This window comes from Schistocerca nitens, chromosome 4, assembly GCF_023898315.1.
Source record: "Schistocerca nitens isolate TAMUIC-IGC-003100 chromosome 4, iqSchNite1.1, whole genome shotgun sequence".
Classification (NCBI taxonomy): Eukaryota; Metazoa; Arthropoda; class Insecta; order Orthoptera; family Acrididae; genus Schistocerca; species Schistocerca nitens.
In genome coordinates this window covers 803,506,974-803,533,388 of record NC_064617.1, presented here as the reverse complement: position 1 = coordinate 803,533,388, position 26,415 = coordinate 803,506,974, and the positions used below count along the sequence as shown (strand labels likewise).

The following is a 26,415-nucleotide window of genomic DNA, read 5'->3' as shown; positions in this document are numbered from 1 at the left end:
AAATGTTCCACATCCACGAGGATCTCCTCAGCCCGGATCTATGGAACAAAAAACTAATCTAATCTAAGGCCAAATGGTGCTAGACAATACTGGTAACATCTTCCACCATACAAAAAGGCAGTATACTTTCTGGAATCATTTTCTAATTCTACTTGGAGAAATCCTGACGTGAGCTCTAAACTAGCCATGTATTTCATTCTTTCAAATTTATGTAGTAACTTGTCTATGTTATCTGGATGATCAGTTTCCCTTTCCAAATACTTGTTTAGGTGTCTTGAATCAAGCACGAGCCTAACTCTACCATCACGTTTTGTTGCTTCTACCAATGGGTTATCGAATTGGCTCTTATTTCTCTCAATGATGTCCCACTCTTCCATCTTTTGAAGTTTCTTTTCTACATATTTTCTTTTTGCAATGGGTACCCCATAAGGCTTTCTGAAGAAAGGCTAATGTGGTTTTAATCTGAGTTTACACTGATAATCTTTTACTTTACCAGGTCTGTCATCAAAAAGTCATAGTAATTCCACAATAATTCTCCTAATTCTACCTTTTGTTCTTGTTTCAATTTATCTGATTCCCCTAATTTTTCTTTAACTATGTCCCCATAATCTTTATCATCATAATCTTCAATAATTTCCTCTACATAATAACCCCTGTCTTTAGAAAAGATAACTTACCCAATTTCAATCCCCTCCCCCAAAGCACAGTTTTGAATTGACATGTCAGTGCTGGATCTTACCCCTGTCTTGGGGTCATTAAAGATAAACAATCTGTTTCCCCAATCAAATGCTGCTTTAGCTTTCAATATCCAGTCCATGCCTAACAGTACATTCTCATTCAGATCATTTATTACAAGACATCCTTCAGTAAACTGTACATCATTTACACTGAAGGATAACAATACTTGTCTGTTAATAATTTTGCTCAGTCTACCGGCAGCTCCTCTAATTTTTATTCCAGCAACTGGTAAGTCAATAAAACCAGGATCATGCTTAATTATATCTCTTAATTTACTTGAGATGGCACTAATTGGGCTCCCTGTGTCAATCAAACAAAATCCTTCCCAATCTGCAGCTTTAATTTTTATGTAGGGACTGCCAATAGTGGTGTTTTCCCTGTCTTCCTGTCCCTCATACAAAAGGTCTTCTACTATCTCATCAAACCTCTGTTCCATGTTTGCATTTTCTTTACTAGGCAATACCTTCTTCAAACATATAGTAGAATTTACTGTAATTTTTGAGTTGCTATTTACCTCACATGTTCTGAATAGTATCCTGTCTGACAGTTTCATTTGGCTTAGAAGAAGTTTATTCACAAATTTCCCTTAATTTGATCTTAGCTTCATTGTCATCATTGTAATCTTTAAATTTGTCCCAAACAGATTTCAAGATAATCTCAGAAACATCAGCACAGTCAACCCCCCTGTCTCCTGATGCATTACTAAGCTGGACTGGTACAATCTGACTCTCACATGGTATGTAATTAGAGTTCCTGGGACTGCTATTCTCAACACTGTTACTAATAGCATCCTCCTTGACTTCAACATGTACTTTTCCATTCAATTCACCATCAGAATCTTCTAGCACATAATCATCATAATCCCTATCATCATCATCACCACCACCACCACCACCACCACCACCACCACCACCACCATCATCATCACCATCACCTAAGCTTACACTAAAAACACTATTAACATCACCATCACCACTCACATCATCATTTTCACTAACCACGTCCACATGAACATCAGACTCTACAGAAACTTCATTAGAAACATCATTATGACAACTTACATCTAAAGCATTATGACACATAAGTTTGCACAACCCATAATTATCAAAGTTATTCTTACCTTTCATTTCAACATTAGATTGTTCTTCTTGATAATGTAAACTTGCAATAACATCGTCTTCTAAGCCTACTTCATCAAAAGTAACTACTAGTACTAATCATTTCTACTGAAATTTCTCCTGTCATTGCCATTATAATCATCCCTGTTATTATTAAAGTTTCTTCATTTACTATTATTATTATTATTCCCATGGTTTGGTCCGCACCCTCTCTGTGACTAAGTCATTGGGATTAAAATTAAATCTATTATTCTGTTCAAAGTCTCTGTCAAGTTTGTCCACATATTTCAAGAATTGTTCTATGGACTCATCTGGTCAATAGACTAGACCCCACTGTACTCTTTTTGGAAGCCTTTGTTTTAATGCATCGATCTGAGTGAGCTCATCAAATGGTCTATCCAGATGCATTAATTTTTGTAACAGTTTCTCACAATAAGCTTTCATTGTCCCGTCAGATTCTTTATAACTAGGACTGTTCGAGAATTCACTTTTAATTTGTGCTTCCTCAGTTTCAGACCAAAATTTAGTTAGAAAACATTTTTCAAAATCTTCAAAAGACATTTCCACGGAACAATACTGATCAGCCCACGAAGGTGCCTCACCATCAAGTAATTTCTTTACAAATTTTATCTTAACAGTGTCACACATCTCAAAACTGTACTGTTACTTGCTTAATTGCAAAAAGTCTTTTAGGTGTAGTTTGTTATCTCCTGGATAAGTTTTTATTGGGAAATTTGACCAGACCCCATACATACTTTCTTGTATTTCTACAAATTTTTGGTCTACAGTTTTTCGACATTAACTACCCTACTACCAATTTCTGTGACCTTTCTGTCAGTATCAGTTTTGAAAGTCTCAATTTCGTTTCCAAAAAATCATTTCGACTGGTCAAATTCATTTCTCAGTTGAGAATTTTCCTTATTTACAAAATCAGCAATGTTTTTAAATTTTGACCAGTTGTTTGAAATTTCATTTGTTGAATTAATTTCAAACTCTGCAATTTTGCCCTCAACAGTGTCCACTCGAGTACTAAGTACTTCATGACTTGACTCAAAAGTAATATGCCACTTTTCGAAAGTTTGCTTAGTTTGCGCTATCTGCTCCAAATTTGCATCGATTTTTTATTTTAATCATTCACAGCCTTCGAAATTGAACTGTCAATCTGTTGGTTCAAATTTGGACTTACAACTTGTAGATCTGCCTGAGAATTGTCGATTTGCTGGCTCAAATTTAAACTTAATTCTGCCTGAGAACTTTCGAGTCTTGAATGTATTTCTGCATGAGACTTTTCAGTTTTCGAGTTAAAAGTCTGAAAACATCTTTTCTAACACTGTCAACATTCTTACAGTGTCAGAAACACTTTCCCTAACATCTGATTGTGTTATGGGTGTGCTCATATTTACTGACATTAACACCAAATTCTGAATCTTTCTCCATGATAAAGTAGAAATTTTAGAATGTAAATACTTATCTCTTTACCGGTTGTCAGTCGTTGCTGTCCGTGTTTTCGAAATTCCTTCAATTCCAGAATGGTTCGTTCGGTAGTTTCACTCTCCTTGTGCACCCAAAGTAGGCAGATTTTCTTCTGAAGAATACACTGGTATGTCATAAATCCTCTGATCCTCCACCATTTAAAATGTAACTATCCCAGCTCATCAAACCATTTAAAACTTAACCCGGCCCGGAAGCCCAGCTCCAACATCAAATCTAACATAACTTCGCATACCAGCTCCATTCACCAAATCCAACGTAGCAATCCCTTCCATTCAGGTTTAACATAGTATAGCTGATTGCACCTTGTTTTACATTTTTGGAGATGATGACTTCACTGCAGAAAGTCTTGTGTCACTACCAGACGTACACCAATTAATCTGTTGACAACACTTCTTTATTACATACATATATACAACAGCTGACTGTTACAACTTACCAGGAACCGGAACACACCAGATAGTACTCCAACCTCACTCCCTCTGCCCTCCTCAAAGGCTTTGGACAAGATGTATTTATACATCCTTTAACAATTATGTTCTTTGACATTATTATGCTATTTCATGTTTGATATTACAATTGCAATAAGTTAAACCAGCAAAAACTGACATTACAGAGTTTTAGTAGAAATTAAAACAAGTACAGTGATAACACATATTTCCAAAAATAACAGTCTTTTACAAGTGCAATTTTGAAATATATGTACAGTTAACAATTAAGTTCTTATTATTCAGTCCAGAACATTCTCAAATAGCTTTACGTAATTTAATTAATTATGCAATTTTATGAAACAATTTTGAACTGGTAATATTTCTACAACATCAAAATACAATTCAAACATTCAAAATGATATTTTACAACATTTGATGCCTAAAATGTGGAATAATTACATACATCACAAAATCTTTAAATTGTGTGACAAAGAATTAATGAATCATTCTTCTAACATTATTTATGATACAAATTGTCTTTCTGAAACAGGTTACGTCTCCAGTTTAAGAGAATATTCTCTAGTTTTCGTAATAAGTGGACCTTGCACTGAATTTCTCTATAGACTGTTCCAGAAACATTAATTAAGAGTTTAATTGCAGATTTTTAGTTGATGATTTCTGTAAGAATATGTTGTCCTGACTTGCAAAGATACATAAATGTTAAGCTTTTTGAAAATTAATGGTTTACACAGTTAATTTGCATTACGGCAAACAGTGAATTTTACTAATCAAACTACAATTACAAAACTGAATGAAGAAGGTTACTAACATTTATACACTATTAACACTGACTCCAGAACTTGTTCTTTCTCGCTAAAACATCCTGAAATTCATATCAAAGTGATAATGACTTATCCTAACTGTATTTCTTTACCTGATTAAGAACATATATTTATTGCTCCGTAACATAGTTTAACATTTTCATTACAACTATTTCACACTGTTGCACTAAGTGACCTTATTCCCTAAGTGTCCTTATACATTACCCACATTTTTTTTAGCATGCATTGTGTACTACAAAACATGCTGTATCAGGTACTCCACATGACGCAATACAGCCAGTTTCATTACAAGCTGCATCTTCTGTTTGCATGATATTTTGTATCAGTAAGTGCAGTTGTGTGTTATAGAAGTGAGTTTTCGTGAATCAATGCTGATGCACTAATATTGGAAGTGGATTATCAGATGGCAGATTATTTGTGTGAAATTTCTCAGAAACCAATTATGTGAATTGGGCAAAAACGAAGCCTGGAAAGCGAGATTTTAGTGGTATCTGGTTTAAAGGTTAGTGGTAAACTTTTGGACCGATTTACATTATGTAAATTTCGGGAGGTGATACTAAAAAGTGATACAAAATGAGATGAATAGGTGAAATCGCTAGCAGGGAAGACAAATGGGTGGCGGGGATTTATTGGCAGTTTGTTGGAAACTGCATAAAGATGCTAGCATGACATTTTCTAGAACACTGTACCAATATTTCTAGTCCTTCTAAGATAAGCATTACAGCAGACATCAAAGGAATTCAGACTTGAGCTGCTAGGGTCATAACTGGGCAATAAACCACACAAGAAAGGGTAATGGAGATGGCCAGCGAACTACTGCAACCTTCATCCATTTGAACCTGCTTACTGTATTCATAGTATGGCTTCCCAATTCACCTCTTACACCCCCCTCCCCCCCCCCCCCCCATCCCCCCTCCACACATTTCCCTCTATTACCCGACTGATGATTCGTTGATGCCTCAGGATGTGGCCGTTGAATCGATCCTTGCTTTTAATCAAGTTGTGTCATATATTTCTTTTTTCCTCAATTTGCTTCAGTACCTCATCATTATTTGCTTGGTCTGCTAGTCTCGTCTTTAGCGTTCTCCTATAGCTCCACATTTCAAAAACCTCAACGCTCTTCTTATCTTAACTGAATATTGTCCACATTTCAGTTCCGTACAAAGCTACACTCCAGACAAATACATGTATTCAATATTTTGTCAGTACTGGGAGAAACATAGATGTATTAAAAACTGAAATACACTGTATTGATGATCCACGCTTAAATTGGTATTAGATGTTAACAAATCCCTCTTTTTGAGAATTGCTTTGTTTGCTGTTGCCAGTCTACTTTTTACACCTCCCTACTTCAGTCATCAACATTTATTTGGCTGCGCAAATAGCAAAACTCATTTGCTACCTTTAGGTTCTCATTTGCTAATGTAATTGCCCGATTTAATTCAACTGCATTTCATTACCTTTGCTTCAGTTTTGTTGATATTCATCTTGTAACCTCTTTTCAAAACACTATCCACTCAGTCCAACAGCGCTTTCGATTCCTGTGTACAGAATTATAATATTATCGGCAAATATCAGTGTTTTTATTTCTTCTCCCTGAATATTAGTTCCCTTTCGAAATTCCTCCTTGTTCTAATTTACTGCTTGTTAAACAAAAAGATTGAACAATGTTGGAGAGAAGCCACAACCTGCCTCACTACCTTCTCAATCACGACTCCCCCTTCGTGTCCTTCCACACTTATAACTGCAGTCTGGTTTCTGTAAAAGTTTTAAATAACCTTCCACTTCCTGTATTTTATACTTGCTACTTTCAAAATTTCAAAGAGTATATGCCTGTCAGCATTGTCAAAAGCTCTCTTTTTAAATCTATAAATGCTACAAACATAGGTTTTTTCCCTTTATCCTACCTTGTAAGATAAGTTCTGAAGTCCGTGTTGATTCATGTGTTCCCGCATTTCTCCGGAACTCAAAGTGATGTTCCCTGAGGTTAGGTCAGTCGCCACTAGTTTTTCCATTCTTCTATAAATTATTTCTCTCTCTCTCCCCCCCCCCTCTCCCCCCTCCCTCCCTCTCCTCACCACCCCCCAATCTCTCCACACACACACACACACACACACACACACACACAGACACCTGGGTAATTGTTTTCCTCATAACTATTTAAGCTGTTTTTCATGATTAGTAGTTCCTTCCGCAAGAGAGAGAAAGAAGTAGATTGGGAAAGGTTAAAAAATAAAGGAAGGACAAGTCACTCATATCGCAGGATGAGATTAGAGGGTCCCTGTTCCCTCATTCTCGCAGCAGGGAGATTTCGTGTAAGGGTCTTAGTGACTTGCCCTTCCTTTTCAACCTTGCCAAATCTATCTTTCTGTTCTCCCCAATAAAGGAACTATTAGTTCCAAAAAGTAGGATAATGTATATACTTGCTGTAAATGTGTCTGTGAACTTCTGCTGAGATAAGTACAGCCGAGCAGTTCTGTCTCATAACTTTATAGCTTTCTCAGGAGAATTTTTGTTTTGATACAAAGTTAATTTTTCATATCTTCAGCAATACACGTCAAGTTTTTTCATTCAGTGAGAGGTTTTGTTATGTCATTTTTCAATAATTTGAGTCATAGTTCTCCTCTGACTTCACATGAAATGTGATATAGAAAAAGCGCATGAAAATTAGTGGATGAAAATTTGGCTCTCCTTGAAATAATCCATGTCTTGCACATATAATGTCTTTTGTGATCCTTGAGGCTTTCTTGGCAAAATTGATGGTTTACAAGTTTTTGGGATTGCCATATTGTGGTTTTCTCTTTACACAATATTTCAACAAATTTGCTAGTTGTCTTCATCAGGTATTGAGTCCAGATTTTGTTTTTCACTGTTTGGATTCCAACTAAACTGTGAACGGGTCATGCTGAGTGCCATCCTAGTAATTGTTTCTTAGTGCTGTTAGAAATGAAAAATGTTTCTAAGTAATCCACAAGACATACAGTCATCAAAAAATAATTTCTTTTAAACGTGAGCTACACCCAAAACAAACTGAGTACCACCCCAATTTGCTTAACAAAATGAAATCGGTTACAGAAAACTTAGACACGATGCAAGCGAGCTGTTTTAAATAAGCATGCCCATCAAAAACCAGTTTGTGCAATATCAGAGTTCATCTGCTAATAGAACTTGGAATGTAAACATTGTAAAACAAACAAATATGCCAATCCACATAGATGTCACAAATAGCATTACAACCGACTCAGGCTGGTCCGGGGACGAATTATACTCAGGGTGTCCCTCTGATGACGGTGTCCCCCTGATGACACATCACCTTGGTTGTGGCACCATGGTGGACAGCTGTAATGTTGCACCAACTCCTCAGTTTCCATACTGCCATTTTCAGTGGTGTATAACTTCCCTTCCTTTTTAGTCCTTTTGCTACTAGTGCCCGGAACAAGAGTGTGAGGTTCTCTGTTATGACTAAGATCGTGTGCAGAACATTTTGGAATACAATGTAGTAAACAATCCATAAAATACTAGATTATGGCAGGGGCTGAAGAGCTTTCAAAGGTAACTGAGAGGCCATATGATGTATTGAGCACCAGGTAAGCTTCTGATGCTACATTCATGGGAATTTGAAAATATGCTCCTGCAAGGGTGAATTTCCTTAAGGAACCTCACATAATGCTATATGTAAGTAACATATTGTTTACATAAAAATACAGTTACACAGTTAACATTTTTATGCTTTGTGATTTTTTAAATAACATATTGGTAATAGCTTAAAATCCTAGATAAATTAAAGAAAGGCATATAAATATCATGACATTTCAAAAATCTAAATACTTTTGTGGCTCAGAATTATTATTTGAAACAATACCCATACATATTAAAGTGTTGTGCATTTTCCATTAGCCGACTTGAGGAAGAAAGCATCCGAAAAAAACAGTGTACAAATGGTGCAGCTCCAAAACCAGAGACTGGAAATTATGAAGCTACAACAATGAAGAAGACTGGAAAGCCAACAGCACCAGAGTTACGATTACACGAACTTCGAGCTGAAACATACAATGGGATGGTTCGCCTTTTGAAACCTGGTTGTCGTACAATTGTACTTCTAGTTGATACACAGTCTCGCAACCAGCTTATAGCTGCATTTCACAAAACAGTCTGGCCCTATCGCAAGTAAGTTACTTTCTGATTACCATAATTTTACTCAAGAGAAGTGTTTGAAAATGTTATATTTGTAACCCATTGAGTCCAAGTTAAGGTTGTTTTTTTTTTTCATATCTTTTGTAGTGTAGTTATGGTTACTATGTAATGAGTTTGTTTCCATAAGAGAGAGATACTTTATTATGAATCCAAGTGGCTGCTTTGACTGTAATGCTGATGAGCCCCACAGATAGATTCAGCTAACACACAGGATAGTATTTATCAGCAGCCTGTTTCTAGATGTATTTCTAATAAATGTAGAAGGACGTTATTTAAGTCAGTAATGTTCAAAACAGGACATTATTTTTGTAAGGCATCATTTCAACCACTAGTTAAGCCCTTGGTATTAACCTGGATATCATTACTGGTGGCCCCATTCATTACAAAGGTCTCCTTTGACATGTCCTATACTCAGTTCAATACAAATGGAGTAGCTTCTTAAACTTGGAATTGGCTTTAATCACACTCACTCTATCCTGTACCATCTCTTATGTTAGTTTACTGCAAGCAGATGATTTGAGATGTCTTGACTGCTCACCTTACCTGAAAAGTGAATATACATATCAGTTTTGGAGTGTGTTATACGGTCAATTGTTAATCATTCTGTAACCTATCAAACATGAAATTAAATTTTTAATAAGGTAAGGTGGGGTAAATCCGACCGGGTGGGTAAACCCGACCACACTCTGTTTGTGAGAAACGGCAAAGCGGAGCAATTTCGCATTAGTGTTACCATATAGAGCATTCAAAATAACGAAAATGTCACCTTGACAACTTTGTTGTAATTGACATTTAGACACTCAATTGACAATTGTGTTTTCGACTGTTTCAATTTAATTTTTGTGCAAATTGCATCACTAGATTTACTTTATTAAATAAAGCGATTGCAAAACAAACGGTAAGTGATTTAGTAGTGCATTTAGTGACCTATTTAGTGTATGTATTGTTTTTGTTGGAAATTTCGTCTAAATAGTTTCTGTGTGTGTTAAATGACAAATCCAACCGCTAAATTGTGGGGTAAATCGGACCGTATATTTTTTATTGTTTATGTGTATAAAATTATTTATTTATGGAAACAAAGTGAATTTTTGTTTATTTTTAGGAAAATAGTACGAAAAATTACAAACAAAAAACAACAAAACGCAATCAAAACGATATTCGCCGAGCAGTTGTTGCAATGCAAAAGGGAATGTCTGTACGAGCTGTCGCTCGTGATTTTAACATTTAGAGATCGACATTGCTGTTACACCACTGTGCAATGAAATCATCTTTTTTTTTTTTCAATTAAAATTTACATTCATTTAAGTTTCAGTACATTTAGTACTCTAAACATTGTTATTTGTTTTAATACATTTTGTTCATTTATGTAAAAACATAATTGCTTATAATTATTTATTTTACAAATGGCAAAAATGGACGTTTCTTAAAATACCGATATCAAAAACTATTGATGGTATAACAGAAATATTTTGCAAACAATTGCTCCTTTATATTACCTATAATTTAATGTACATGACGTTAAGATCCGACCCCGGATAAGCATTTTATAGCCACAAGAAATTACTAGGTCAGATTTACCCCACCTTACAGTACTATTTTATTATAGTCATCACAAAAAATGTTGTTCCTCTTATTGTAATTTTCTTCTTTCATATTATAAATCAGAAAAGTGTACTTAATGAGATTTCATTCATGTAACTGGATGTAGTCGATTTCTTGTGGAAAATGCTGAGGAAATAGAGATTGTTGCATTCTCAGTTCAAAAAAGAATGCAGAAATATTGACAGGCAAAAATTAGTAGAAATTCATGTGTATAAAAAAACCAAGCATGAAGCATGCTACAATTTTCACCAGCAAAATGTTAGTGAAAGATCTTGCCAAGAACATGAGAAAATTTTAGTTCTATATAATATCGCTAAGTGGGTCAGAGGCTTCTATTTAGTCACTCATCAACCAATCTTGTGTGGCATTAGAAGACAGCAAAATGAAAGCTTAAGTTCCATTTTCAAAAAATCTTTTGACCATCATGCAGACTCCTGTTTGGAGGGTGTAGAAATAGGCATTCCTGGTGTTGAGAAGCAACTGTTACAGTTGAAAACAAATAAATCGTCATGTCCAGATGGCATCACAGTTAAGTTTTACCATGCATACTTTTCAGCATAGGCCCCTTACTGTTGTGGTCTTCAGTCCAAAGACTGGTTTGATGCAGCTCTCCTGCAACTCTATCCTGTAAAAGCCTCTTCGTCTCTGAAAACATATTGCAATCTATATCCTTCTGAATCTGCTTACTGTTTCGATCTCTTGGTCTCCTTCTACAATTTTTACCTTCCACACTTTCCTCCAGTACTAAAACAGTGGTCCCTTGATGCCTCAGTATGTGCCCTGTCATCTGATCCTTTCTTCTAATCAGGTTGTGCCAAAAAATTTCTTTCCTCTTCTGTTCTATTCAGTACCTCCTCATCAACTAAGTGACCTACCCATCTAATCTTCAGCATTTTTCTGTAGCATCACATTTCAGTGGCTTCTGTTCTTTTCTTATCTAAACTGTTTATTGCCACATTACTCTTCCATACATGGCTACACACCATGCAAATATTTCCAAAAATGACTTCTTGGCACTTAAATCTGTATTTGATACTAACAAATTTCTCTTCTTCAGAATCACCTTTCTTGCCATTGCCAGTCAACATTTTATATCTTTTCTACTTCAGCTAGCATCAGTTATTTTGCTGCCCAAATAACAAAACTTGTCTCCTTTCAGTGTCTCGTTTCCTAATCTAATCCCCTTAGCATCACCTGATTTCATTGGACTACATTCTATTATCCTTGTTTTCCTTTTGTTGATGTTCAGCCTTTGTTTAAGGTTCTTCTACAAGAAGTCATAGGGTCAGTATTACCTCACGAGTTCCACATTTTTCCAGAACTGAAACTGATCTTCCCCAAGATTGGCTTCTACCAGTTTTTCCATTTTTCTGTAACCAATTCCTGTTAGTATTTTGCAACCATGACTTATTAAACGGTCAGCACCTCCTTTCTTTTTTGGAATTGGAATTATTATATACATCTTGCTCACCAGATGGATCAGTTTCGTCGTGTCTAGCTCTCTCAAGCCTATCAGTAGTTCTGACGGAATGTCATCTATTCCTTGGCCCTTGTGTCGACTTAGGTCTTTAAGTGCTCTGTCAAATTCTTCTCACAGTATCATGTCTCTCATCTCATCTTCATACACATCCTCTTCCATTTCTGTAATATTGCTCTCAAGTACATCTCCCTTGGATAGACCCTATATATACTCCTTGCACCTTTCAGTTTCCCCTTCTTTGCTTAGGGCTGGTTTTCCATCTGAGCTCATAATATTCATACATCTGCTTCTCTTTTCTACAAAGACCTCTTTTAATTTTCTTGTAAGTGGTGTCTATCTTTCCACTATATATAATAGCCATTCCTTTTTAGCCATTTTACATTTCCTGCCAGTTCCATTGTTTAGTGTTTGTATTCCCTTTTGCCAACTTCATTTACTGCATTTTTATTTCTTCTCATTCCATCACTTAAAATTCAGTATCTTACGTTTTATCCAAGGATTTCTACTAGGCCTTGTCTTTTTACCTGTTTGATTCTCTGCTGCCTTTACTACTACATCTCTCAAAGCTACACTTTCATCTTCTTCTTGTATACCTTTTCCCTATCGTCATTGCCTAGCGGTCCCTCTGAAACTTTCAACATGCTCTGGTTCTTTTCACTTACCCAAGTCCCATCTCCTTAATTTCCTAACTTTTGGCAATTTCATCAAATTTGATGTACAGTTCATATCCAATAAATTATGATCAGATTCTACATCTGCCCCTAGGTATGTTTCACAATGTAAAATCTGGTTCCAGAATCTCGTGTCTTACCATTATATAATCAGTCTGAATCCTTCTGGTGTCTCCAGACCTCTTCCAGGTGACAGCCTTCTTCCATGGTATTTAAACCAATTGTTAGCTATGATAATATGTGCTCTGTGCAAAATTCTGCCAGGTGGCTTCCTCTTTAATTCCTTTCCTCCAGACCATGTTCACCTACCATTTTTCCATCTCTTCCTTTTCCTACTAAATTCCAGTCCCCCATCACAACTAAATTTTTGTCTTCCTTAACTATCTGAATAATTTCTTTTATCTCATCATACATTTCTTCAATCTCTTCATCATCTGCAGAGCTAGTTGGCATATAAACTTGCTATTGTGGGGGTGTGGGCTTCATGTTTACCTTGATTACAATAATGCATTCACTATGCTGTTCATAGTAGCTTACCCGCATTCCTATTTTCTTATTCACTATTAAACCTACTCCCTCTTAACCCCTATTTGATTTTGTATTTATAACCCTGTACTCATCCAATCATAAGTCCTGTTCCTCCTGCCGTCAGACTTTAACCCCCCCCCCAGTCTGTAGAACGCCAGTTTTGTTTCTCTTGGCCCATTGATTTATCGTGAGCCCAAGCGACTGGAAAAAAATTACAGAAGACTCCCGTATATGAGGAGGATAAGAAAATGGACCCACTTAATTAAAGACCAGTTTCCTTGACATCATTTTGCACCAGAAGTTTTGACCATGTTCTAAATTTGAATTTAATATATTTCCTTGAAACATAAAAGCTTCTACCCACAAATCAGCATGGACTTACAAAGCGTTGCTCTTGTGAAACTCAAGTTGCCCTCTTCTTGCCTGATATCCTGTGCCCATAGATGAAGCACAACAGGTACACTGCAAATTTCTAGATTTCTGGAAAGTATTTGACACAGTGCCTTGCTGCAGACTGTTAATTAAATGTCCAAGCCTACAGAATAGGCTCCTGGATATATGAGTGGCTCGAAGACTTTTTAGGTTATAGAAGCTTGTCAGTTGTCTTGGATGGCAATTGTTCTTCAGAGGCAAGTGTATTGTCAGTAATGTCCCAGGGAAATGTGATAGGAACAGTCTTGTTCTCTATACATATAAATGATCTGAAGGATAGGGTGTGCAGCAATATGTAACTGTTTGCTGATGACACTATAGTGTATGGGAAAATTTTGTCATTGAGTGCTGGTACAAGAATATAGGATGACATGCAAAGAATTTTTAGTAGGTGAGATGAGTGGCAGCTTCTTATAAATGAAAAATGCAAGCTTATGCAAGTGAGTAGGAAAAACAATTCTGTAATGTTTAAATACAGTGTTAGTAGTGTCCTACTTGACACAATTATGTTGATTAAATGTCTAGATGTAACATTGCAAAGTGATATGAAATGGAATGATAGTAAGGAAGGGGAATCGTTGACTTTGATTTATTGGGAGAATTCTAGAAAAGTGTAGCTCATCTATGAAGTAGACTGCATGCTGAACACTGACGAAACTCATTCTAGAGTACTGTGCGAGTGTTTGGGATCCCCAGCAGATTGGATTAGAATGTGACATCAAAGTATAATTCAAGGGCACGGTACTAGATTTGTTACTGGTAGGTACATTCAACATGCAAATATTGCAGAAATGCTCAGTGAACTCAAATTGGAATCCATGGGCGGGGGAGGGGGATGGTGATCTTTTTTAGAAATACTTATGAGAAAAAAGGAGAACCAGCATTTGCAACTATTGCCATCAGTGTACATCCTGCATAAGAAATGAGAAGATGACATACCAGAAATTAGTGCTCTTTTGGAGCTCTTTTTCTCTCCCTCCATTTCAAATTGAACAAGAAAGTGAGTGACAACAGTGTTACACGTTACTCTCTGCCATGCTCTATATGCTGGCTTGTGATGTTTGTACATATGTATACGTAGATGTAGAAGAAATGGTTACACCAAGTTGCAGGCCTGAAATGGCATCATGGAGTTAAATACTAGGAAAGCTTGATGTTTCTAGCAGATTTATTAAAATGAACATGCTGAAATTTATTATATTTACAATATAATTTCAGTGTAGGATATTGGTTGTGTTTGTGATACAGTTGATGCATCCTGCACATACAGCAACATACACAGTATTGTTATGATAGATGTGCAGCAGTTAAAATAAGTACTTTTGGAGAGTAAACAGATAGAAAAATTTCACTACATTTTTGAATAGATTAGAGAACACCACTAATGTCATCATAACCACAGAGAGACTGTAGTATTTTAGCAGTCATTTAGAGCATTCAAAGCAACAGTCAGCATGGAGAATGTGCTATGTGGTTGTAGGAGATTGTAACGTGTTGTTGTTGTTGCTTTTCGTGTGTGTGTGTGTGTGTGTGTGTGTGTGTGTGTGTGTGTGGGAGGGGGGGGGGGGGGGTGAGCTTGTTTCCATGTGTGTGAAGTGAAGTGAAGTGAAGTGAAGTGAAAGTAAGTACAATAAAACTTCTGAACAGTGGACATCTATGGGGAAAATAAAAATGTCTGCTCATAAGAAGTGTCCATTATTGAGAAAAGTGTAAAGATACAGTATACAATTCTGTATATCTAAACTAGTGAAAAATTATCTGTAACTACAATGTACATACAGTAGTGCCATACAGCAGTATTCTGTATATCTAAACTAGTGAAAAATTATCTGTAACTACAATACTTCATTAAAAATGTCCGTACACTATTATAATATGAAAAATTATTTCATGCATTTTGGATTGTTTGAAATAATCATATATTCTTTTTCTGAACCAGAATCATTTATAATGTCTTCCCAATATGTGTTTCAACTGCTAACATTAAACTGAGCCACCCTTCATCACTTTTCACTGAAAAGTAGTGTTCCAGTTTTCTTACTGCTTCAGCTTCAATTATGTCATCTACATCTTCATCCAGTTGTCCATTCTCGACATTGTAACCACACCCTTCTTGATGAAGCTGTTGGATAAGTTCACGTATTGTAGTTGATGTACTTTCTGTGAACACATCATTGATATTGGCACATTCTTCAGATCCTGCCAGATTCCGCTACTAAAGTCTGAAATTTATGCTCGTGTTCCTTCAGGTTGTTTTCTTCGACACCATTGTCAATTGCTGAAGCACAGTCATTAAAAATGAACCCTGTCTTATTGAAACAGTTGCTGGTTGTAGTGGTTGTTACTTGGTTTAAGGCTGAAGAAATCCAAAGAATTGTATCCAGTACACGAATAGATCTTCAGAGTTCATTACCAGATTTAACATTGTCCACTCGAGATGAAACACAAGTATGCTTCAACACTTTTTGCCTGTAAAACACTTTGAAATTGTGAATAATCCCCTGATTCAGTGGTTGGCAACTTGAAGTTGAATTTAGTGGAAAATGTTATTTTCACATTTTTTTAGTGCAGCGTCACAATGCGAAGTAGCATTATCCATAAACAAAATCACCTTTATTCTATCAAATGCCAGCAATCATTCAGTCATTATTACCCTCGTCACCCCAGATTGTTTAATGGCATATCACTCCTCATTCAGTTTACCCAAGTCAGTACCTGCAAAACATCGTAGCTTTGCACTTTAGCCTTCCAATAATTCAAGCTTTGCAAATTCTCCTATTGTATTAATGCACAGTAAAACAAACAGTGAGTCATTCTTTTTCTTTCGAGGCCATTGTTTTACTAGGAAGAGTTCTGAAGAAAAGACCAGTCTCGTCATACTTAAAATGTTTATTTCTTTGTAACGTTCACAGATTCCCGATACCTTGTTTTGCCAGTCTGACAAGTCCACCTAACCTGGATTCACTACACACGGTTAGAAATGATATGTTGTGCCTACTCCTAAGTTTGTCAATCTAACCTACAGATGTTTTAAAATATGACACCCTAACTCCTTGGCGATTGCAAATGGCAGAACCAAAAGTCAAATAGTGCATTGTGTGTAATGCATGGTGCGTTGGGAAAAGTGCATTTACTAGCAAGGTTATCATTTCCAGTACACAATTTCAGAATGTCACTTTGTTGCTTAAACAGCCACTGAACTGTTTTTCCGATAGCGAACATTGTGGCCATGTCTTTAACACTAAACTTTTCCTTTTCATAGACATTGATGATCTTGATCTTTTCATTCAGTGTCAACCTCTTCCATTTTTATTACATCTTAGTACTGCAGTATATAAGCTCTCGCGCTTCAAGACAGAGACAGTATGCACTTTAACTTAACAAAACATGGAAATTTGTGATAATGATTGTTGCCATTTAGTTTACAACCATCTTCTTCTTTCACACAATCCATCATTAAGAAGCTTCAATTGCTGTTGAGGGATACATTTCAGTGCCAGCGTCCGTTATTGATAAAGTCCACCATTTGAATGAATTTTACCATAAGGGCTAATGTTATTTTGCAGGAGAGTTTTAAAATGTCTGCTATTGAGAGGAGTCTGTCCGTTAAAGATCGGCAAATGACCATTAAGGGAAGTTTTACTGTATATCGAAAGCTATTGCAAAAGTCTCTTGAGTGTACACTACTGCTTTGATGAATGGTTTCAAATTGAAACCACGGGGGCAGGATATAGTTTTGATACAAAATTTATTAAATTTTAGACCCTATTTGCTTGTTACGTAGGACTGTAATTTGTTTTAGGTATTACACTAAGTTGTCAAAAGTCATGGGATACTTCCTAATATCATGTCGGACCTCTTTTTTCCCAGAATAGTGCAGCATATCAGTAAGGCATGGACTGAACGTCCCCTGCAGAAATATTGAGCTATGCTGCCTCTATAATCATCCATAATTGTGAAAGTGTTGTCATAGCTGGATTTTGTGCACAAACTGACTTCTTGATTATGTCCCACAAATGTTCAGTGGGTTTCATGTTGGGCAGTCTGGGTGCCCAAGTCATTTGCTGAAATTGTCCAGAATATTCTTCAGATCATTCACAAACAGTTGTGGCCCAGTGATATGGCACATTGTCATCCATAAAAATTCCATTATTCTTTGGGAACATGAAGTCCATGAATGGCTGCAAATGGTCTCCAAGCAGTCCATTTGGACAAGAGGTCCCAGTCCATTCCATTTTAACATAGCCCATGCCGTTATGGAGCCACCATCAGCTTGCACAGTGCCTTGTTGAAAACTTGTGCCTACATGCGAATCCTACCATCAGCTTGTTCCAACTGAAATCGGGACTCGTCTGACATTGCCACAAGTTTCCAGCCTTCTAGGGTCCAACCGATATGGTCATGAGCCCAGGGGAGGCACTGCTTGCGATGACGTGCTCTTAGCAAAGGCACTTGTCTCAGTCACATTTGTAAACTATTTGTTGTGGTTCAGCTTTTAATTCTTTTTGTTACTTCATCCATTATAGTAATGTGGGAAGCAAGAGACTGCTGCCTTGTTAGATACCTGGTTTAGTTTGGATGGCTCACATATGTCATACATTGCTTTAATTAGGCTGCTTTATTAATAATGTTAGTGTTTGCATCATACAAGAAGTCATGCTCACTGAAAATGTTGTGCCACCCACGGTATCCCGTTTGAACTCTTACTTGGTATTTGGTATGAAATCATTGCAGAACCATCACAGTTGACTCACATTTAGTGAAGTCAAGGACCATGACACACACATTGCTCCATTATACATCATGTTCTGACCTACCTGCCAGCTACTGTTGCTCTCTGCATTTACGCTGCAGTGCAGATTACATATCGAAACTTGGAGAGGTTCTCTACCCCAGATATGTGTTATTTTCCTGTATGTCTCATAGTTTCGTGCAGTTGTCTTCTGAAACCCTGGAGGTACAACGGTAGAATGCTGTATAATCACCAGGAGGTGGTATTGCACTGCTGCTGATAGAAACATCAAAATTGAAAAATTGTTACATAACCTTCAGAACCCTTAACCCCATTCTCAGGGGGAGGAGGGGGGGGGGGGGGAGGTTTGGAAATGATGGGTGTGCCACTCAAATACCAGTTTGAGAGGGACCCACCCCTTATGACTTGTGACCCTCTCAGTCTGGTGCCTGAGTGACTTCAACCTCCTTCACAACCTTTCCATGCCCATCCCGTTGAACGGTTCTGAAAGTTAAATAATAATTTTACTAGTATTGGCAGCAATGGAATTTTGTCTTCTGAAGGCAAGTGTGGGGCAGCCAAGTTCTCTCATAGTTTTTCAATTTTCACAAGTGATTATCATTGTAATACAAGTTTGTGCGTTACTTATATTTCTCCAAAACAATAATCTAATTCAGTTTTTTGGCATTAATTTCTAGAGAGTTCCTAATTGTCTGAGGGCATCTGTTTAGCCTTCCCTGTTGCAGGCATTTAAACACTTCTGGCAAGTGCTTTAGCTATAGTCTAATTAAAATTACTTGATAGTTGACCCATCAAGTGTGGGGAGCTGGTTTCCTCCAATCTACATCTACATACATACTCCGCAATCCACCATATGGTGCGTGGCGTACCTCGTACCAACTAGCATCTTCTCTCCCTGTTCCACTCCCAAACAGAACGAGGGAAAAATGACTGCCTATATGCCTCTGTAAGAGCCCTAATCTCTCTTATCTTATCTTTGTGGTCTTTCCACGAAATATAAGTTGGCGGCTGTAAAATTGTACTGCAGTCAGCCTCAAATGCTAGTTCTCTAAATTTCCTCAGTAGCGATTCACGAAAAGAATGCCTCCTTTTCTCCAGAGACTCCCACCCGAGGTCCTGAAGCATTTCCATAACACTCGTTTGATGATAAAACCTACCAGTAACAAATCTAGCAGCCCGCCTCTGAATTGCTTCTGTGTCCTTCCTCAATCCGACCAGATAGGAATCCCAAACGCTCGAGCAGTACTCAAGAATAGGTTGTATTAGTGTTTTATAAGCGGTCTCCTTTACAGATGAACTACATCTTCCCAAAATTCTACCAATGAACCGAAGATGACTATCCGCCTTCCCCACAATTGCCATTACATGCTTGTTCCACTGCATATCGCTCTGCATTGTTACGCCCACATATTTAATCGACGTGACTCTATCAAACGCTACACTACTAATGGAGTATTCAAACATTATGGGATTATTTTTCCTATTCATCTGCATTAATTTACATTCTATATTTAGAGTTAGCTGCCATTCTTTACACCAATCACAAATCCTGTCCAAGTCATCTTGCATCCTCCTACAGTCACTCATCGACGACACCTTCCCGTACACCACAGCATCATCAGCAAACAGCCACACATTGCTATCCACCCTATCCAAAAGATCATTTATGTAGATAGAAAACAACAGCGGACCTACCACACTTCCCTGGGGCACTCCAGATGATACCCTCACCTCCGATGAACACTCACCATCGAGGACAACGTACTGGTTTCTATTACTTAGAAGTCTTTGAGCCACTCGCATATTTGGGAATCAATCCCATATGCTCGTACCTTAGTTAGGAGTCTGCAGTGGGGCACCGAGTCAAACGCTTTCCGGAAGTCAAGGAATATGGCATCCTTCTGATACCCTTCATCCATGGTTTGCAAGATATCGTGAAAAAAGGGCGAGTTGCGTTTCGCAGGAGCGATACTTTCTAAAGCCGTACTGATGATATTCGAACTGAGAATATGTTCGAGAACCTTGCAACAAACTGATGTTAAGGATATTGGTCTGTAATTTTGAGGATCCGTCCTTCTACCCTTTTTATGTACAGGCATCACCTGCGCTTTTTTCCAATTGCTCGGGACTTTACGTTGGGCAAGAGATTCACGATAAATGCAAGCTAAGTAAGGAGACAATGCAGTAGAGTACTCTCTGTAAAACCAAATTGGAATCCCATCAGGACCTGGCGATTTATTTATTTTCAACCTATTCAGCTGCGTCAAAACCCCAGGGATGTCTATCACTATGTCCTTCATAGGGGAATCTGTACGAGACTCAAACGGCGGTATGTTTGTATGATCCTCCTGCGTGAAAGATTTCTCAAATCCTAAATTTGAAATTTCAGCTCTCGTTTTGCTGTCTACCGTTGCCAGGCCAGACTGATCAGTGAGTGACTGGATGGAAGCCTTAGACCCGCTTACCGATTTTACGTAAGACCAGAATTTCCTTGGGTTTTCAGCAAGATCTTTTGCTAAGGTATGACGGTGGTAGTGGTTGTATGCTTCGTGCATCGCTCTTTTTACAGCAGCACGAATCTCTACTAACTTTTGCCTGTCCTCATTCTCCCGATCATTTTTGTACCGCGAGTGCAACTGTCTTTGCTTCCTGAGCGTTCTCTGAATTGCGCTGTTAAATCACAGTGGGTCTTTTCCATCCGTAACCCACTTTTTCGACACATACTTTTCCAATGCGTGATTTACAATGTGTTTAAAATTTGTCCATAATTCTTCCACGTCCATCGTACCGGAAGTAAATGAAGTCAATTCATTTACTAAGTGGGGTGCTAGCAACTGCTTATCTGCTCTTTCTACTAAGAATTCTCTCCTAGCCTTCTTGACCGACTTTTTAACTTTCGTAACCATAGTCATAATGACAACATCCTGATCACTAATCCCTGTCTCAACACTGACAACGTCGATGAGGTCTGTTCTGTTCGTGGCTACCAGATCTAAAATATTTCCATTACGCGTTGGCTGTCGATTTAGCTGCTCAAGACAGTTTCCTCTACATCGTGTCTGAACTGTTCACCATTGCCAAACTGCCACACAACAGTTGGTCAGTTCACTTCCTGTTCCTTGTCTGGTATTCTTTCTTGATGTGTTTGGCGTATTTTAGTGCAATTGTTAGCATAATAACCTGCCATGTGGAATGTTGTAGATTCAAATCTTGTGTGATGTCAAAAAATTTACTTCGAAATCTAATCAAAAGAGTTTGATTATAGTTTTTACTCAATTAATTGGTGTGAATGTAGTTTTTTTATTTCTAGTTCTTTACTGTGTGGTTTTTATTGTCATTTTCATTTGCTCTTTTTTTTTCTTCCTATTTTTGTCTGGAGTCTGTATGTGTTGCCTATAATCTGCAACCAATGCCAACGACGACTGCTCGTGTAGTCACTGTGAGGATACTTTCAGGTAACTAATGATAACAAGAAATTGCAGTTTGCTTTTAGCACTGAAACTGAACTTTTCTGTCTTGAGTTTGCTTGTTGAGGTTAGCTTTAATAGCTGTGAACAAAGTGATGGTGAATTCAGTTCTGCCACAGATTGTTGACCACCGCTATCTCGTATACATTACGTACCATGAGGTGCCCCCCCATGAACCATGGACCGTGCCGTTGGTGGGGAGGCTTGTGTGCCACAGCGATACAGATGGCCGTACCGTAGGTGCAACCACAACGGAGGGATATCTGTTGAGAGGCCAGACAAACATGTGGTTCCTGAAGAGGGGCAGCAGCCTTTTCAGTAGTTGTAGGGGCAACAGTCTGGATGATTCACTGATCGAGCCTTGTAACATTAACCAAAACGGCCTTGCTGTGCTGGTACTGCGAACGGCTGAAAGCAAGGGGAAACTACAGCCGTATTTTTCCCCGAGGACATGCAGCTTTACTGTATGATTAAATGATGATGGCGTCCTCTTGGGTAAAATATTCCGGAGGTAAAATAGTCCCCCATTCGGATCTCCGGGCAGGGACTACTCAAGAGGACGTCGTTATCAGGAGAAAGAAAACTGGCGTTCTACGGATCGGAGCGTGGAATGTCAGATCCCTTAATCGGGCAGGTAGGTTAGAAAATTTAAAAAGGGAAATGGATAGGTTAAAGTTAGATAAAGTGGGAATTAGTGAAGTTCGGTGGCAGGAGGAACAAGACTTTTGGTCTGGTGATTACAGGGTTATAAATACAAAATCAAATAGGGGTAATGCAGGAGTAGGCTTAATAATGAATAAAAAAAATAGGAGTGCGGGTTAGCTACTACAAACAGCATAGTGAACGCATTATTGTGGCCAAGATAGACACAAAGCCCATGCCTACTACAGTAGTACAAGTTTATATGCGAACTAGCTCTGCAGATGATGAAGAAATAGATGAAATGTATGACGAGATAAAAGAAATTATTCAGGTAGTGAAAGGAGACGAAAATTTAATAGTCATGGGTGACTGGAATTTGAGTGTAGGAAAAGGGAGAGAAGGAAACGTAGTAGGTGAATATGGATTGGGGCTAAGAAATGAAAGAGGAAGCCGCCTTGTAGAATTTTGCACAGAGCATAACTTAATCATAGCTAACACTTGGTTCAAGAATCATAAAAGAAGGTTGTATACCTGGAAGAATCCTGGAGATACTAAAAGGTATCAGATAGATTATATAATGGTAAGACAGAGATTTAGGAACCAGGTTTTAAATTGTAAGACATTTCCAGGGGCAGATGTGGATTCTGACCACAATCTATTGGTTATGAACTGCAGATTGAAACTGAAGAAACTGCAAAAAGGTGGGAATTTAAGGAGATGGGACCTGGATAAACTGAAAGAACCAGAGGTTGTACAGAGTTTCAGGTAGAGCATAAGGGAACAATTGACAGGACTGGGGGAAAGAAATACAGTAGAAGAAGAATGGGTAGCTCTGAGGGATGAAGTAGTGAAGGCAGCAGACGATCAAGTAGGTAAAAAGACGAGGGCTAATAGAAATCCTTGGGTAACAGAAGAAATATTGAATTTAATTGATGAAAGGAGAAAATATAAAAATGCAGTAAATGAAGCAGCCAAAAAGGAATACAAACGTCTCAAAAATGAGATCTACAGGAAGTGCAAAATTGCTAAGCAAGAATGGCTAGAGGACAAATATAAGGATGTAGAGGCTTGTCTCACTAGGGGTAAGATAGATACTGCCCTCAGGAAAATTAAAGAGACCTTTGGAGAGAAGAGAACCACTTGTATGAATATCAAGAGCTCAGATGGCAACCCAGTTCTAAGCAAAGAAGGGAAGGCAGAAAGGTGGAAGGAGTATATAGAGGGTTTATACAAGGGCGATGTACTTGAGGACAATATTATGGAAATGGAAGAGGATGTAGATGAAGACAAAATGGGAGATAAGATACTGCGTGAAGAGTTTGACAGAGCATTGAAAGACCTGAGTCGAAACAAGGCCCCAGGAGTAGACAACATTCCATTAAAACTACTGATGGCCTTGGGAGAGCCAGTCATGACAAAAGTCTACCATCTGGTGAGCAAGATGTATCAGACAGGTGAAATACTCTCAGACTTCAAGAAGAATATAATAATTCCAATCCCAAAGAAAGCAGGTGTTGACAGATGTGAAAATAACTATTACAGCTGCAAAATACTAACTCGAATTCTTTACAGACGAATGGAAAAACTGGTAGAAGCGGACCTCGGGGAAGATCAGTTTGGATTCCGTAGAAATATTGGAACACGTGAGGCAATACTGTCTCTACGACTTATCTTAGAAGAAAGATTAAGAAAAGGCAAACCTACATTTCTAGCATTTGTAGACTTAGAGAAAGCTTTTGACAATGTTAACTGGAATACTCTCTTTCAAATTCGGAAGGTGGCAGGGGTAAAATACAGGGAGCGAAAGGCTATTTACAATTTGTACAGAAACCAGATGGCAGTTATAAGAGTCGAGGGGCATGAAAGGGAAGCAGTGGTTGGGAAAGGAGTGAGACAGGGTTGTAGCCTCTCCCCGATGTTATTCAATCTGTATATTGAGCAAGCAGTAAAGGAAACAAAAGAAAAATTCGGAGTAGGTATTAAAATTCATGGAGAAGAAGTAAAAACTTTGAGGTTCGCCGATGACATTGTAATTCTGTCAGAGACAGCAAAGGACTTGGAAGAACAGTTGAACGGAATGGACAGTGTCTTGAAAGGAGGGTATAAGATGAACATCAACAAAAGCAAAACGAGGATAATGGAATGTAGTCAAATTAAATCGGGTGATGCTGAGGGAATTAGATTAGGAAATGAGACACTTAAAGCAATAAAGGAGTTTTGCTATTTAGGGAGTAAAATAACTGATGATGGTTGAAGTAGAGAGGATATAAAATGTAGACTGGCAATGGCAAGGAAATCGTTTCTGAAGAAGAGAAATTTGTTAACATCGAGTATAGATTTAAGTGTCAGGAAGTCGTTTCTGAAAGTATTTGTATGGAGTGTAGCCATGTATGGAAGTGAAACATGGACGATAACTAGTTTGGACAAGAAGAGAATAGAAGCTTTCGAAATGTGGTGCTACAGAAGAATGCTGAAGATAAGGTGGGTAGATCACGTAACTAATGAGGAGGTATTGAATAGGATTGGGGAGAAGAGAAGTTTGTGGCACAACTTGACTAGAAGAAGGGATCGGTTGGTAGGACATGTTTTGAGGCATCAAGGAATCACAAATTTAGCATTGGAGGGCAGTGTGGAGGGTAAAAATGGTAGAGGGAGACCAAGAGATGAATACACTAAGCAGATTCAGAAGGATGTAGGTTGCAGTAAGTACTGGGAGATGAAGAAGCTTGCACAGTATAGAGTAGCATGGAGAGCTGCATCAAACCAGTTTCAGGACTGAAGACCACAACAACAACCACAACCACCATGACGTGGTTGTTAGCTTTGGACAGGAGTTTAAATTCAGGGCTGCAAAACCCATCTCGTGCCGCAGTACAGTCATTGGTCACTTAAAAAAATCAACTCTCGACAGAGCACCTTACGTTTCTGACATATCTAGCGGCAGCCACATCCAACATTGCTATGTGTTACACATTAACAGCATTTGTGAAGTGACTTTCCGTGCTTATGTTCACTTATAACTGATTGGTGGCCAATGTGACAACACTGTAGCAGCAAGTTGCAGATGTCGACTATCAAGTAATTTTAAGCAGACTGTATGTTATATAAAAATTTATCATCCAAGGAAATAAATGTAAAATGAACAAAATGTAAATTAAAATTAGGTCATTATATATGAATAGAAGAGAAACTCAGTAACATACAAGCATTTGGAAAAGAATGCTAACTTGATCCTTCTTCCATCAAAGCCCATCTTATACTATTGTAAAGTCCATCTTATACTATTGTGAGTTAGTTGCTGTGTGACTGACTGTATGACAAAGGCAAACTTGGAAACTAATCTTATACTTTCATGTTTTGTATACAGTAATATTAACAATTAAATTCAGCCGTTTTATGACATTTTGGTTTGTATTTATTGAATTGATGTTTTATACAGAACTTTCCCTCATTGTTTCAGAAATAAGACATTAATGTTTGGCTACTTGATGCTGGATCGTGCTTTAGAGTGGTACAAGTGTTTACTAACACTGAGCTTACCGGAACCAAGAGATCTTAACATAAATCCGAGGAATTGCATTGGGACCGTCCTGTCGCTAAATGGCCATCGGAAATACTTTTGCATGTACCATGCTAAGCACCCTGAATGCGGTAGAGGAAAAGGTTCAAAGGTAGGACAGTATTGGTGACTTCCATATTTGAGCAGCTGTAATTAAAGTTTTTCTGTGCATGTAACATAGTGTTTCTATTATATGCAAGCCTCCCCATTTGCAACTTTCGACAGTCTGTTCTTTCACACTAACGTGTTAATTGGGAAATAATGTTCCCCAGTGTAGAAAAATTTCATTCATTTTTGTTTTTGCAGATAATCTTCAGTTGCAGACATCAGAATTTAAATATCTGGTGTAATTGATTATTTGATGTCACAAGTCAGAGTTTAAGCATTAGCAATATTTTGCATCAGAAAAATACTTAAAGTGCACCATATGAGAGTGTTTTGTGTATTCTTTATCTTTAAGGATGTAC

At 37.8% G+C, this 26,415-nt stretch overlaps 1 protein-coding gene across 1 annotated transcript in view; it reads left to right on the top strand.

Annotated features, from left to right (window-relative positions):
• The window catches only part of LOC126253218 (dnaJ homolog subfamily C member 16), a 158,219-nt gene that overhangs the window by 93,910 nt on the left and 37,894 nt on the right, over nt 1-26,415 (top strand). The window contains exons 10-11 of the mRNA XM_049954403.1: nt 8,518-8,787; nt 25,850-26,060. Of these exons, the coding sequence (XP_049810360.1) occupies nt 8,518-8,787; nt 25,850-26,060 (481 nt within the window). The remainder of the gene's footprint in view (nt 1-8,517; nt 8,788-25,849; nt 26,061-26,415) is intronic.